This window comes from Bos indicus, chromosome 12 (assembly GCF_029378745.1).
Source record: "Bos indicus isolate NIAB-ARS_2022 breed Sahiwal x Tharparkar chromosome 12, NIAB-ARS_B.indTharparkar_mat_pri_1.0, whole genome shotgun sequence".
Lineage (NCBI taxonomy): Eukaryota > Metazoa > Chordata > Mammalia > Artiodactyla > Bovidae > Bos > Bos indicus.
The window spans coordinates 81,978,723-81,993,595 of record NC_091771.1 but is presented as its reverse complement, the minus strand read 5'-3'; the positions used below and the strand labels follow the sequence as shown (position 1 = coordinate 81,993,595).

The 14,873-nt window shown below is 43.6% G+C and overlaps 1 protein-coding gene across 2 annotated transcripts in view; it reads right to left on the bottom strand.

Annotated features, from left to right (window-relative positions):
- Positions 1-3,694: 3,694 nt before the first annotated feature.
- LOC109566944 (basic immunoglobulin-like variable motif-containing protein) overlaps positions 3,695-14,873 on the bottom strand; it is a 68,945-nt gene continuing 57,766 nt past the window's right edge. For both annotated transcript variants that reach the window (XM_070800464.1, XM_070800460.1), the window contains 7 exons: positions 12,913-13,160; positions 12,443-12,562; positions 11,902-12,115; positions 10,104-10,248; positions 7,440-7,640; positions 6,240-6,324; positions 3,695-4,378 (listed from right to left, as the gene is read on the bottom strand). In XM_070800464.1, the coding sequence (XP_070656565.1) occupies positions 3,785-4,378; positions 6,240-6,324; positions 7,440-7,640; positions 10,104-10,248; positions 11,902-12,115; positions 12,443-12,562; positions 12,913-13,160 (1,607 nt within the window). In that variant the 3' untranslated portion in view covers positions 3,695-3,784. The remainder of the gene's footprint in view (positions 4,379-6,239; positions 6,325-7,439; positions 7,641-10,103; positions 10,249-11,901; positions 12,116-12,442; positions 12,563-12,912; positions 13,161-14,873) is intronic.

The window sequence follows — 14,873 nt, the reverse complement described above, 5'->3', positions numbered from 1 at the left end:
AATTTTTTATACATAATGTCCAGCATTCACTCAAAGTTTACTAGTCATACCAAGAAACAGACAACAAACCCACAGGTAACCTAGATACCAGGATTGTTTGATACAGACTTCAAAGTAACTGTGATCAAGATATTACAAAAAACAGACGAAAAGAATTACACCAGAGAACTTAAATCTACAAAAATGAATCAAATAGAATAAATGAAATAAAAAGCTCTATAGCAGTTATAACAGCAAATGTAGAGAAAGTGAAAGATAAGTTGAAATATAAATTTACAGAAAATGTATAGGATGGTCGCCAGGCTAAATAAGTTACAGGTATCCCAACTTGCTTTGAAAAATAATAAATTTGCTATGTTGTTGTTTGTCTTAAACGGTAACCTTTTTTTTATAGGTAGAAGAGCACCCTGAATTCTGAATTAGAAGATTTGGGTTCAGGTCACAATGTTTTCCAATTAGATGGGTGAATTTGGTAAAGTCGGTTATAATAACATCTTGAAACTTGCTTCTTCCCTTATAAAGGATCTACCTTGGTTACAGGGTTTAGAGGGAAAAAAGGATATAATCTCAAATTGTCCTGTAAATACTGTACTTATGGCATAATAATGGTGTTTGGTTTTTAGTCTTTTTTTTTTTTTCCCCCCCGACTTCTATCTTTATTGGTATGGGGCTTCCCAGGGGCTCAGTAGTAAAGAATCTGCCTGCCAATACAGGAGACTCACAAGACATGGGTTCAATCCCTGGGTCAGGAAGATCCCCTGGAGAAAGAAATGGCAACCCACTCCAGTATTCTTGCCGGGAGAATCCCATTAACAGAGGAGTCTGATGGGCTACAGTCCATGGAGGTCACAAACAGTCAAGTACAAACTGAGCGTACACACATCTTAATTAGCATTTGGACTGAGTAAACAGGCTTTTTGCAAACATATTTAAGTCGTCTACTAATGGCACAAAGTGAAGAGGAACTAAAAAGCCTCTTGATGAAAGTGAAAGAGGAGAGTGAAAAAGTTGGCTTAAAGCTCAACATTCAGAAAACGAAGATCATGGCATCTGGTCCCATCACTTCATGGGAAATAGATGGGGAAACAGTGGAAACAGTGTCAGACTTTATTTTTTGGGGCTCCAAAATCACTGCAGATGGTGACTGCAGCCATGAAATTAAAAGACGCTTACTCCTTGGAAGGAAAGTTATGACCAACCTAGATAGTGTATTAAAAAGCAGAGACATGACTTTGCCAACAAAGATCTGTCTAGTCAAGGCCATGGTTTTTCCAGTGGTCATGTATGGATGTGAGAGTTGGACTGTGAAGAAAGCTGAGCGCTGAAGAATTGATGCTTTTGAACTGTGGTGTTGGAGAAGACTCTTGAGAGTCCCTTGGACTGCAAGGAGATCCAACCAGTCCATCCTAAAGGAGACCAGTCCTGGGTGTTCACTGGAAGCACTGATGCTGAGGCTGAAACTCCAGTACTTTGGCCACCTCATGCAAATAATTGATTCATTGGAAAAGACTCTGATGCTGGGAGGGGTTGGGGGCAGGAGGAGAAGGGGACGACAGAGGATGAGATGGCTGGATGACATCACCAACTCAGTGCACCTAAGTTTGGGTGAACTCCGGGAGCTGGTGATGGACAGGGAGGCCTGGCAAGCTGCGATTCATGGGGTCGCAAAGAGTCAGACACGACTGAGCAACTGAACCGAACTGAACTGAACTAATAGTTCTGATTATCTATTTTTCCTCCTTCTGGATACACAGTCCAGGTAGAGATTACATTTCTGAGTATATTGAGTATACACTGAATATGGTCAGTTCAGTTCAACAGGATGGGAACAGGGTGTGATTCCTCTAGTCACCTTTAACATAAGACATCCTGCTCACCCAGGACTATGGTTCTTTCCTCTTTGAGGAGGTTCAACTGCAGATACAGCCATGACCAGTATAGACAGCTGAAGAGGTACAGTACCCAGGGGATGGCTGAACCTGGACCTTGCATGACCTCAAGGTGCTCACCTGCCTCACGAGCCCAGACTGGCCTGACTGCTGAGGAAGACGTGGTGTCTCAGCTTACTTGAAAGTACAAGTGTCTGTCGCTCAGTTGTGTCCAACTCTTGGAGACCCCATGGACTGTAGCCTAGCAGGCTCCTCAGTCCATGAGATTCTCCAGGCAAGAATACTGGAGTGGGCTGCCATTTCCTTCTCCAGGGTATGTTCCCGACCCAGGGATCGAACCTGGGTCTCCTGCATTGCAGGTGGGTTCTTTTACCATATGAGCCACCAGGGAAACAGTGGTTCACACGGTTTAGGAACACGTCTTGGTTACAGCAGCTTAGCCTTCACTCCAGCTACTGCAGTGCAGGATAAATATAAGTTATCAAGGCAACAAAATTACATTTTAGCAACAAAATTACATTTTAGCAAAACTACTGCTATTCTACCTACAAACACATATGCAGAACACTCTCATTTTTAAGTAGCTTGGAGAAATTAGAGAATAACATGAAAAAGTTAATGTCTCTCTTCCCAACCCTTCCCCACAACTGTTCTATTAAAATATCTCCAGAGAAAAGAAGCATTAAGGAAAGATTTTATTTTGGAATCTAGAAAAATGATACTGAAGAATTTACTTACAGGGCAGCAGTGGAGAAACAGACAGAGAGAATAGACTTATGGCCATGGGAAGAGGGGAGGAGAGGGTGAGATGTATGGAAAAAGTAACATGGAAATTCACATTACCATTTGTAAAATAGATAGGCAATGGGAATTTGCTGTATGGCTCAGGAAACTCAAATAGGGGCTCTGTATCAACCTAGAGAAGTGGGATGGGGAGGGAGATGGGAGGGAGGTTCAAAAGGGAGAAGATATATGTATATGGCTCATTCATGCTGAGGTTTTACAGAAAACAACAAAATTCTGTAAAGCAATTATCCTTTAATAAAAAAAATAAGTTTAAAAAAATCACACACAAAAGAAGAAAAGATTTTACTTTGTTTATGTAGAAGTCAGTGTTGATTTTAGAAGAAAGCTTTTAGAGAAGGCTGAAGCAGAAGATGTATTTCAAATTAGGAAGAAAGAACTAATGAGCAAAGAAATGCAGCAGCTACAGTCCAAGTACCTGAGAAGCTGCACTGGAATGTAAACATAAATGAATGCAAATAGAAACATAAAAATACTTACATAAGGGGTTTCCAGGTGGTGCTAGTGGTAAAGAACCCACCTCCCAGTGCAAGAGACGTAAGAGACGCAGGTTCCATCCCTGGATCGGGAAGATCTTCTGGAGGAGGGCGTGGCAACCCACTCCAGTATTCTTGCCTGGAGAATCCCATGCATGGGGGGGCCTGGGCTATGGTCCAGGGTCGAAAAGAGTTAAGACACGACTCAGGCGACTTAGCATGCATGCACATACATAATGCTTACATAAATGAAATGGATATAAAGATAAATATATTTTATTCTCCTCTAGGTTGGAAAGTCAGAGGGAACGTACACTGAGAGTAAGTACTGATCAACAGAAACCCCTTTTCCCTTTCTAACGTTAGAAAGCATCGACACTGCGTAATACTAGAAACGTGAACAGATGAGGCCTGTATATAAAGAAATATTCAGTGAAGTGGAAAACACTAGAAAACGGTAACATATTAAAGAAAACAAGTAACTGTCCAGTTCAACGTCCATATTTTTAAAAGCCACACAACAAAGACTGTGCAAATACTGTGAATTTTATTATTTCCCCACAACAAATTCATCACAAAACGTTAAGCTGTGCCCAATCACAGAGGCTGCATGGGTTAGGTTTTCCACTTCCTTCCTCTCGTGCTTCTGCGCCTCCGCTTTTTCTTCCCAAACACAGGCCTGGCGGTCACCAGCATGGGCTTCGCCCTCCCCCCATCATCGTCGTCGCTGGAGCTGCTCGTGGTGGTCCCGCCGTCCCTCCGGGAAGCAGGCTGTGCTGCGCTCTGTGCAGCTGACGAGCGGGCTCTGGACGCCCCGGGCGCATTCAGCCTTTGCACGCCCATCGCAGGGAAGTACTCCGCATCCTCACCTGAAGAGGCCTCGGATGACTGCGAGAGGTAGGCCTCCCCCAAAAACCCACCACTTTCGTTCCCTCCTTTAGAATCTGAAAGCCTCTTTCTTTTCGGGCTGGATGGCTCTTTCCATCTATTTGCTGTGCCTCTCTTCTGGGTTTTTCCTTTCGCCTCATCAAGGAACTCAGACTCTTTCTCCATGGCAACAGAAGCTGCTTCTACTTCACTGGCTGCTTCTTCTCTTTCTTTTCTCAGCATACATGTCACAGCTCTGTTAAGTCTCTGGCTCTTAATACCCTTAGCCTCCTGTTTCTCCTGTTGGGCTAATCTAAAGAAAGAATCAATTCGGAGCTGTGTCTAAAAAAATGAAATAATATTTCATCAGACAAGGAAGTAAACTTTACAAAGCAAAGAATTCCACCTTATTATTAGTGGCACTGGATGACTCTTTCAGAAAATACTAATTCATCCTTTTTCAAAAGGGTAAGCCTACAGCTGATTCATGTTGATGTATGGCAAAAACCCAACATAACACTGTAAAGCAATTATCCTCCAATTAAAAATAAATACATTTTTTTAAAAGGGGAGAGAATGCAAAAACAAAAAGTCCATCTCTCCCAAATGAATGCTGGCAGTACATTCTTCTTTCAACATCATACTTGAAAGTGCCAGCTCTGTCAACTAATCCTTCTGCCCACCTATCAAGTAAGAAATCCCTTTGTCAGCATTCAAAGAGAGTTAAATATTTTTACGGACAAAATCATCTTCTTTTATAGCAACACGATATCATGGAGTCTGTTTCTAAATTCTATTCTTTCCTTTTAAAAACACTGTCACCGTGATACCTTTAGGAAGCAACTTCACAGTATTATACATTAAAAGTCGTAAGAAATATTCTTGACTTTTGTTCTAAAACTCCACTTTCAGGAAGTCATTCCTTAAAAACAGTTGTTTGAGAAAAGTGATATGCCTGATGTCCATCACAGCATTCCATGCGAAAACCTGAAAATTTAAAGTCCACTATGGGAAGTGAAAAGACTCTGATGCTGGGAGGGATTGGGGGCAGGAGGAGAAGGGGACGACAGAGGATGAGATGGCTGGATGGCATCACTGACTCGATGGACATGAGTCTCAGTGAACTCCAGGAGATGGTGATGGACAGGGAGGCCTGGCGTGCTGCGATTCATGGGGTCGCAAAGAGTCGGACACAACTGAGCGACTGATCTGATCTGATCTGATGGGAAGTGAGCCAATTAAGTTAAATCTCTTTGATGAAATGATGTAATCTGGTCATTCAAAATGAAAGCTATGCAAAACACACGCACAGAAAAACTTACCCTAACCAATGAGTGGAGGTATTATTTGTATCAAATTGCAATTATGTCTGGTGACAAATATATGTGGGAAGGAGGGGAAAAATAAGAGAAAACAGACCTAAATATTAACCTCTATGTTGGAGGAAGCAAACAACGAGTAATTTTAATTCATTTTTTCCACTTTCTAATTTCATAGAAATAAACTTATATTAACTTCTACAATGAAAACGGAGAACAGTATTACAACAAAATTTATCTGAAATTAAGCAGTAATCAGTTACTAAGCCAACTAGCTTTCTTGTTGGTGGGCATACAAGGCGATCAGCACAGAAAGTCACCAAACAACACGAAACTTTCTGGAAAGGCGGTCTACTTCAGCTTTGCGTTTTCTTTTTTTCAAGGTTAACCCGACCTAACTGAAAAGGATTTAATCTGAACATGTATCTTGCAGGATTTGGCCTGAAATCTGCAGAATGATTTACCTGTATGTACATTTCGTGGGCTGTCTCTTGGGTGAGCGGAGGTTCTTGTGTGGGCAGGAACACGCTCGTGGATAAAACAAGATGCTGTTCCCTACCCAAGGGAACTGAGGGCCATACAGAGGCCTCTTTCTACAGTCGCTTTGTCCTGTCTGACTCTTTACGACCCCATGGACTGCAGCCTGCCAGGCTCCTCTGTCCATGGCAAGAATGCTGGAACGGGTAGCCGTTCTCCTCACCAGGGGATCTTCCTGACCTAGGGATCGAACCCAGGTCTCTTGCATTGCAGGCAGATTTCCTTACTGTGTGAGCCACCAGGGAAGCCCCACAAAGTAAAAGTAACAGGCCTTTAACAGCTGGCCATCACAGCCTTCCTAATTTTACTCACTATCCTGAACTTAGGAAAAGAGCTGTCACAATTACCTGATGGACATTCAGTTGCTTTAACACAGGAAACAGAGATTCATCTGTCTTCGTCCTGTTCCAGCCAAAATACCGCTGACAAAATATGCAGGCAGTTAAGGCTTATACTGTTTTTAAAGATATTTACAAGTGATAAGTAAAAAGGTCCAAAAAACCCACCCTTGACTCCACTTCGCATATCTCCAAAGATTTTCATATTTATAAAGATTAAAATGGTAAAAGAAGATAACAAATTACTCCAACATAATGGCAGTATGTTCTTATAAATATTCTCTAAGATAAAAGATATCCAACTCTCATTTTAGGACACCCAAGACTAGTGACTGTGAAAAAAAAGGCTAATCTAGGATAAAAACAAACTTCTGATATCATACATATATTTCTTTGAGAGAAAAAGATGTAGTTAGATTAATACTACTGCAAACTTTAAAATATCTATCCAGGTGATTATTTAAATATGCAGAAAAGAACAGTAATAAAAAGAACAAACCTAATCATCTTTTCTATTCTTTCAGAATAAACACTTAAATATGATTGCGTATCACTATTTATTTCAAATAAAGATCTTCCTTAAAACTAAAGAGATGATTCACAATAACTAAAACATGGAAGGGACCCAAGTGTCCGTAGACAGATAAATGGATAAACAGAATGTGATATTACATACAATGGAACAGTATTCAGTCTTAAAAAGGAAGGAGAGTCCGCCACATACTACAGTTAGATGAACCTTGAGGATATTATGCAAATGAAATAAGCCAGTCATGAGGAGATCTATACAGTATGGTGTAACTTACGTGATGAACATACATGGAGTGGTCAAAGCCACAGAAACAGAAAGCAGATGGCGGTGGCCAGGGTCGGGAGGTTGACGGGGGGCTCGTGTTTACTAGGTACAGAGCTTTAGTTTCAGAAGATGAGAAGACTAATATGGGGGTGAATGGTGATAACGGTTACACAATAATGGGAAAGTATGTCATAATCGCTGAACAGTACACTTAAGATCATTAAAATGGTAACGTTTTATGTTATGTGTACTTAACCACAAAAAAAAAAAAAAAAGGAGAGAAAGGAATGGAAAGGAGCATCTTAGCTAAAGCAATATTAAGAAAAAAGTGATCCAAGTTCATGTTTCGTAGGTTTTAAACCAACACACACTTTGCCTTGATGTTCCCTGTGTCTGAGGAAGAGAAAGGATACTCTCTGATCTTGTCGAGGTCGGGTTTGCCCCACAGAAACGACCCCTTGGACTCATCCACCACAGGCTTGAGGTAAGCGTCCGCCACGGCCGGGTTAGGGAAGCCAGGTGTGAGTTGCAACTTGCGCAACTTTTTTTTCACTTTGGTGTCATATGGATTCGGCCTTATCTTCTTATTCTCCTGGGCTTCGTGCCACCACTCTCTACAAGGCAAAGGAAACCAGTCTTCATGAAGCAGTGAGACCTTGTAGCTGATGCACCACAGACAAAGAGCTAAACTTAAAGGTTAGCCACAACTCCTCTGTGTCTTTCCCAGTGGTAAAATGAAATAATGTATGCACATGCGTGCACTTGGTCGTGTCAGACTCTGCAATCCCATGATCTGAGCCTACCAGGCTCCTCTATCCATGGAATTTTCCAGGCAGGAATACTGGAGTGGGTCGCCATTTCCTTCTCCAGGGGATCTTCCCAACCCAGGGTTCGAACCTGCGTCTCTTGCATCTCCATCATTGGCAGGCGGATTCTTTACAAGCTGAGCCACCAGGAAAGCCCAAGTTGAAGTAATGTATCTGTATTATTTACTTCAAGTCAACTACAATGAGGAACCCAAAAATATTTAATAAAATGTAAAAATACCATGAAGACTGTCAAATTTTAAAAATGCAGAATACAACTCTACATCAAATATTATCCCAGTACTGGGAAAAATACACATATGTGGAGAAAGAGAGAACAAGTTCATGGGGGGGTGGTATTTACAATAATAAAACACTAACAGCTATTTCTTTATTCTGTGCTAGGCAATGTCCTAAGTGAGGATACAGCTATCAATTTTCTTTATGTTTTATTCCTTATTCAATTTTTCCATTGTGAGTACAAATCATTGTGGTGGGTTACAGCCCATGTTGGCCCCTCCGCCCAACAAGAAGCAGGGTTCCATGTTCCTCCCCTTGAGCCGGGCAAGCTCTGTGGCCAAGGAAGTGACTCTGCCGGGCCTTCAGAGACTGCAGTCTCCACTTTCTGTCTCTTTTGTCTCTAGACTGTTTGCCTTGAAAGCTGCCGACATGCTGTGAGGGGGTCCAATGGAGAGGGTCCAGGCCCCCGGTCCACACTGCTGGCTGAGCTCTGCTGACAGCTCCACTCACCAGCTAGGAGCGGGCCATCTCAAGTGGCCCAGCTCAGGTGCCCCTGACACACCTGGAATCAGCCAAGATATCCCCATGCAGCCTGATTAAACTGCAGATTCATGAGCAAAATCTGTGACTACTGCTGCATGAAGTCACTGAGACTTAAGGTAGTTTGTAATGCAGCCAACAGCCAGAAAATTTTATATAGTTAGGATAAATAAGTAGCATGAAAATTAAAAAAAAACATAAATATAACCCTTTCCAATATATTCATTCAATGGAACCTAAAAAACTCATCATCACTGCTTCAATACTGGGTCCTAGGAACTGACAGACTCGGTCTCCGTCAGTGCGGCCCCTCACCAAGGCAGCAGCGCCCTCTAGTGCTAAGAAAGGCCAACTGCAGTCTTTGTGCAGGATCAAAATGTGAAAAGGAAAAAAAAACAAAAGATCCATCTTCATCAGTTCTATAATACGGTCCAAGAGGGCAACGGGAGAATACCGCTATGTCTCTCCTACTGGCTGTGAATTTTCACCTTCGACACAGTAATCATGACTGCCACTAGGAACAGCAGCACAGCAAACCCATCAAGCCAAAAGGATCACCCCTCCTTAAAGCAAGCGGCCCAGGCACTGAACACAAACATGATGACCTGCCCACCAGCTGAGCTCCAGGGGGACAACAGCGAGTGGCAGTGACTGTGATATAAAACCGAAGGGTTCGTGCCCTGACCAACCCAGTGGAGTGGAATTGCTCTTCTGTGTTTTAGGACTATTTGGGAATCTGGACTAGGCACTTTCTGGTCTCGTTTCCCTTCCTCCAGAATTTTCTGTGAATTCTCCCCCAATTTCAATGCAGGTAGCCAACTCCAAATGAAAGAAGAACATACTATGTAGGTCAAACCATACACAGCTGGGCTGAATTCAGCCCGTAGACTCGGAGTAGCTCTGCTTTAGTGGGGAGTGATCGATCAGGGTCTGGGTAGAAGGGAAAGCAGAGAAAAAAGCAAGGAGACACTCTGTCTTCCTGCGCTTCACCCTTTCCATGCCCTTTTCTATCTGCCATTGACGAGCTAAGACATATATTCCCACTCCCTGGTCTGGCCGATCTCCCTCGGCATGCTCAGACACAGAAGCACCAGTACATGCACGCTTCCCCTGGCCCCAGCGTGCGGCAGCTCCTGAGCGCACAGCCTGTGACTCGGCCATCTTTCTATTCCAGCCCAGCACACTGGCACATAATGGCTACTCAAAAAATACGTGAAGGAATGAAATGGTAACTTCTACGCTCCCAGGAAATCCTACAGGACTGGCTACGTATCCTTTAGCTCAGATAAAAAACATAATCTAAACAGAATCTTCTCTGATTTCCTCAAACTCTAGAAAAGGGAAAACAAACTTTAGAATCCCAACCATTACCTCCTCCTTCTTTTCCAATGAAGAATGAACTGTGACAGTTCATGATGTAAGTAATAGTCCTGTTTAATTTGGGTGTTTATATATAAACACCGGAAGTAAAGAAATTAAAAAAGGACTTACGAGAATTTTCGGAGTGGTTCCAGGCCGTGTCCAGGGAATTCGTTGAGAATTTCCATGGCGGTAACACAACCCACAGTTGGTATTCCTTCTGTATAATCACTTCCAAGTAAATAGGCCAAATTTATTAATTTGTTCCGGTCCAATCCTGTAAGAGTTAAAATTATTATTACATATTTTTACATCTTTTGTTTTATAAACATTTACTACATAAGATTTATAACTATTTTCTTATAATGATAATATACGTGTGTGTATATCCTCATCCAATGTCCAAAGATATGTTTCATTATTTGAAATAGGATTCTTTTTTGTAAATGACATTGCATTAGGATTTTTAAAGTTTCATTCATCCTCACAATTTTCAATGCCCCATAACCTGTGACCCCCAAATGCAGCTCTCTCCGAGACCTCTCCTCTAAACCACAGCCACACATAATCAAGTGTCCATCAGGACGTCACATGGGCATCTCAGAAACAACACAGTCAGGCCCAGATCTTCACTGTCCCCCAACCTGCTCCTTACTGTTCCGCCTCCTCATACAAGGCAAGTCCACTCTATATGCATGAATTCTAGGGAGACAAAATTTAGCCCGAAACCACCTCCATGCATCTTTAGAACATGCCAAGCAGGCTTCTTTCTGCCTCCAGGCCTTTGCACATGCCAGGCCCTCTGTCTGACATGCTCACCCCAAGGTCCCTATAGCTCCTGCTTCCTTTCTCCTTTAGCTCCGGCCACAAAGGTACGATTAGTAAAGCCTTGTTTGACCACAAACAAGTGTGACTGGAGAACACTCTTGCCTCTCTTTGGTGGCTTTATTTTTCTATTTGGCTCACACCACTGTCAAATTATGATTTATGTGTTTTTTAATCATCTGTGTCTTCTGCTGGACTGTTTTATTCTCTGCTGTTTCCCCACTTCCCAATGCCGAGAACAACAACTGGCATATAGGAATCACTCAGTGTGTATTTGCTGAAGGAATGGGAGGATAAGGGATCACTGCCAGAAATAACACAGGACCCTGAGGCTCATGATTCCGGAGGGAGTGACTCGTACCTGCCTCCCCTCTCTGCCACCTCCGGTTTACTCTGGAGAGTGCAGGTAACTAATTGAGTGTAACCAGGTCTGATGACTGAAACTGCAGAAGACATCTAAACACGACAAGGGCTTTAATTTCTTCATTCTGAATTTACAATCCCATTCTGGACTTCCCTGGTAGTATGGTGGATAAGAACCTGTCTGCCAATGCAGGGGACATGAGTTTGATCCCTGGTCTGGGAAGATCTCACATGCTGCACAGCAACTAAGCCCAGAAGCCACAACTCTGAAGCCCGTGCATTTAGAGCCTGTGCCCTGAAGTAAGAGAAGCCACCGCAATGAGAAGCCCACGCACTACACTGAACAGTAGCCCCCAGTCACCTTAACTAGAGAAAGCCTGAACTTAGCTTTCTGCAAAGACCCTGTGCAATTAAAATAAAGCAATAAAATCCTATTCTACAGAAGCAAATGACCATCATAGGAAAACATGTAGGTGAAAGCGTTGGCCACTCACTCGTGTCCAACTCTTTGCAACTCCATGGACTGTAGCCCTCCGGGTTCCTGCTTATGGCATACTCCAGGCAAGAACACTGGAGTGGGTTGCCATTTCCCTCTCCAGGGGATCTTTCCAACCCAGGGATCGAATCTGGTCTCCCCCTACCATTTCTATCAATACACCAACTAGTCCCTTGGAAAGAAAAGAATTCATAATATAAATTCCTAAGGTAAATTTCAAAAACTAATCGTAGTCTGAAGTCTTACCTAATTGGTTGTGAAAGTCCACATACTGGTAATATTCTACAAACTTGTTTTTATTGAAAAAGTTTTTGTAAACGTGCCGTGCCCCGAACAGCCAAATATCACTGTCGTCAGTGATGGTTCCGGAAGTCTGGTCGGTCAGATCCAGGATGGCGCACTGAGCCTCTGCTTCCATGGGAGCCTCGATGTAGGGGATGCCGAAGAGGCGGAGCAGTTCCTGAAGAGTGAGACACTCCATGAGCCCTGCGGAGGAGCGGTACCTAGCCTCCCCCCGGAAATGGAGGCCGTCCCCCGGAAGTGGGAGCCATGCCGTAAAAGTGGAGGCCGTGCCCCGGAAGTGGAGGCCATCACCCGGAAGTGGGAGCCATCCCCTGGAAGTGAGGGCCGTGCCCCAGAGGTGGGGATCGTCACCCGGAAGTGGGAGCCATGCCCTTAAAGTGGAGGCCGTGCCTAAACGTGTCATTCCGTGCACGTTCCCTCGGGAGGTCTGATTCAGTAGAGGCATGGCAGGTATTTTTCAAGGAGGCCCCGGCTGTTCACCCACCTGGCTTTCCAAGAACATCTGCCCCGTCACAGTAGCGGCCACCCGCTCTTGCTGCTGTTTTTGAGCTTTCAGTGTATTCTGCTGGGTTAAGAGGTTGCTCTCCAGAGCTTCCAGCTCATCCTGTAAAATAATTTCATTTGTAGACAATTACACTAATAACCCAGTTAAGTTCACTGGTTCTAAAAAAGTCTGCATTTAGTCTAAAGTTACCAATAAGCTGTTTCTCCTTACGAAGCTTTCCACTTGGGTTTCTGAGCAAGTCTGTAAAACCTTTAGAGTTACCCCACTACCTCACACGGGGAACGGGCACTATCCCAGCCAGCAACCTAGCGAGAAAGGAGCCGTCAGGAGGAGCAAGAAGATGAATATGAGCAGCTAGTGAGGATTCAACCTGCAATTCATGGGAAACTCGAACGCTACTTAACTTGGCTTCCTTAGCAATGAGTGAAAGCGCGACATCACGTTATTACCAGATCAATGTCTTGCCACTCATGGAGCGAATCCTCTGCATCTTTCTCAGTCTCTCCGTGTTTTTCAGTAGCCACGGCCTCACTCTCAGAAATCTCTCTTGGGAGGCCCTCGGAGTCACCAGTGGCTTCTTCCTTCTCAGTTCCTGTCGGTTCCTCCTCACTTTGTCCAGAGGGAGGTCTAGAAGCTTCCTGTAACTCAGCTTGAAGTTCATCACTGCTATTTATACTCTGCACTTCAATGAAACTTCCTGTATCAAAATAATGTGGTCATTTTGTCTACAAGTATTAAAGTTATCCTGAAATCAAGAGCTTTACAAAAGAATCCTGAAAAGTGTTTTACCCTAAAAAGGAAAGACCTAAAAGTAACAGAAAACACATGACCATAGTATATTATTATTAAATAGATTTAGTAATAAGTGTCTGTAACTTCAAAATAAGCCTCTTCAACTAGATATACTGGCACTGTCTTTGAAATTAGGAACTGAGATTTCAATACTTAGACATCTGCTTTATACAAAAATGTTCTCTAAGTTAACTAATACTGCTTTAAAATTAGAAAAGAACTATCAGGGTATGTACACAATTATGGAGGTTGTTGAAAACGTTTTTATGCTGTTTCACTATGAACACAGCAAAGAAAAAAGCTGTGACTTAGAAAAAGAGCCCTGGAGCAAGACGGGAGAAACAGCTGTTTGTCTTCCACGTCCCTTCCCTCTCTCAATATTTCTTCTTCTCTTTAAAAAGCATTTATGGATTAATTCCCTTCCTCCACTTTAGGTGGAGGAGGCTGGGTCTGAGGACATACTCAAGACAGAGGGCCTGGGGCTCTCAGGGCTGGGGGATGGGGCCTGGGGCCAAGGAGACAGCCGTCCTCCAAGGAGGCGGCCAGGGAGACCAGGAGGCGGTTAGAGAATGAGCCAATACGTAAATACACTGAAGACAGGGGAAGGTCCTTCACTGTCAGCCAGGGAGATTACAGAGAGTTCAGAGCGTGGAGTGAGAGCTGTGACGCTGGAGAGGAAGTACAGACATGAGTGTGAGTTCAAAGGTGTTTGCACGGCCCCATGAACAGGTGCGGGGGTTGGGATTCCAGCCCCATCTGATGGCCCCAGAGCTGGAGCTTCCTGGTCTACGCTGCACCAGTCTCCACCCTCTGGTCACCTCTGCAGGGGAGCGGAACCAAGAAGGCGGAGTGTCTCCCACTCAACCTCAGCTGGAACAGTGTGGTCACTCAAGTTTTTGGTCATTCTGCATGTCTGCAGATGACTACAAAGACACCACTGTGAGGACAGATTCTGAGCTAAGAAATAAATTTTAGTGAGTAGGCAATTTCACAAATATGAAATCTGTGAAAAATAAGGTTTGAATGTACATAAATGTGTATAGATATATAATATACATGTGTACATACTAAAAAGCAGAGACATTACTTTGTCAACAAAGGTCCGTCTAGTCAAGGCTATGGTTTTTCCAGTAGTCATGTATGGATGTGAGAGTTGGACTATAAAGAAAGCTGAGTGCCGAAGAATTGATGCTTTTGAACTATGGTGTTGGGGAAGACTCTTGAGAGTCCCTTGGACCGCAAGGAGATCCAACCAGTCCATCCTAAAGGAGATCAGTCCTGGGTGTTCATTGGAAGGACTGATGTTGAAGCTGAAACTCCAGTACTTTGGCCACCTGATGCAGAGCTGACTCATTTGAAAAGACCCTGATTCTGGGAAAGATTAAGGGCAGGAAGAGAAGGGGATGACAGAGGATGAGATGGTTGGATGGCATCACCAACTCAATGGATATGGGTCTGGGTGGACTCCAGGAGTTGGTGATGGACAGGGAGGCCTGGCGGAGAAGGCAATGGCACCCCACTCCAGTACTCTTGCCTGGAAAATCCCATGGATGGGGGAGCCTGGTGGGCTGCAGTCCATGGGGTCGTGAAGAGTCAGACACGACTGAACAACTTAACT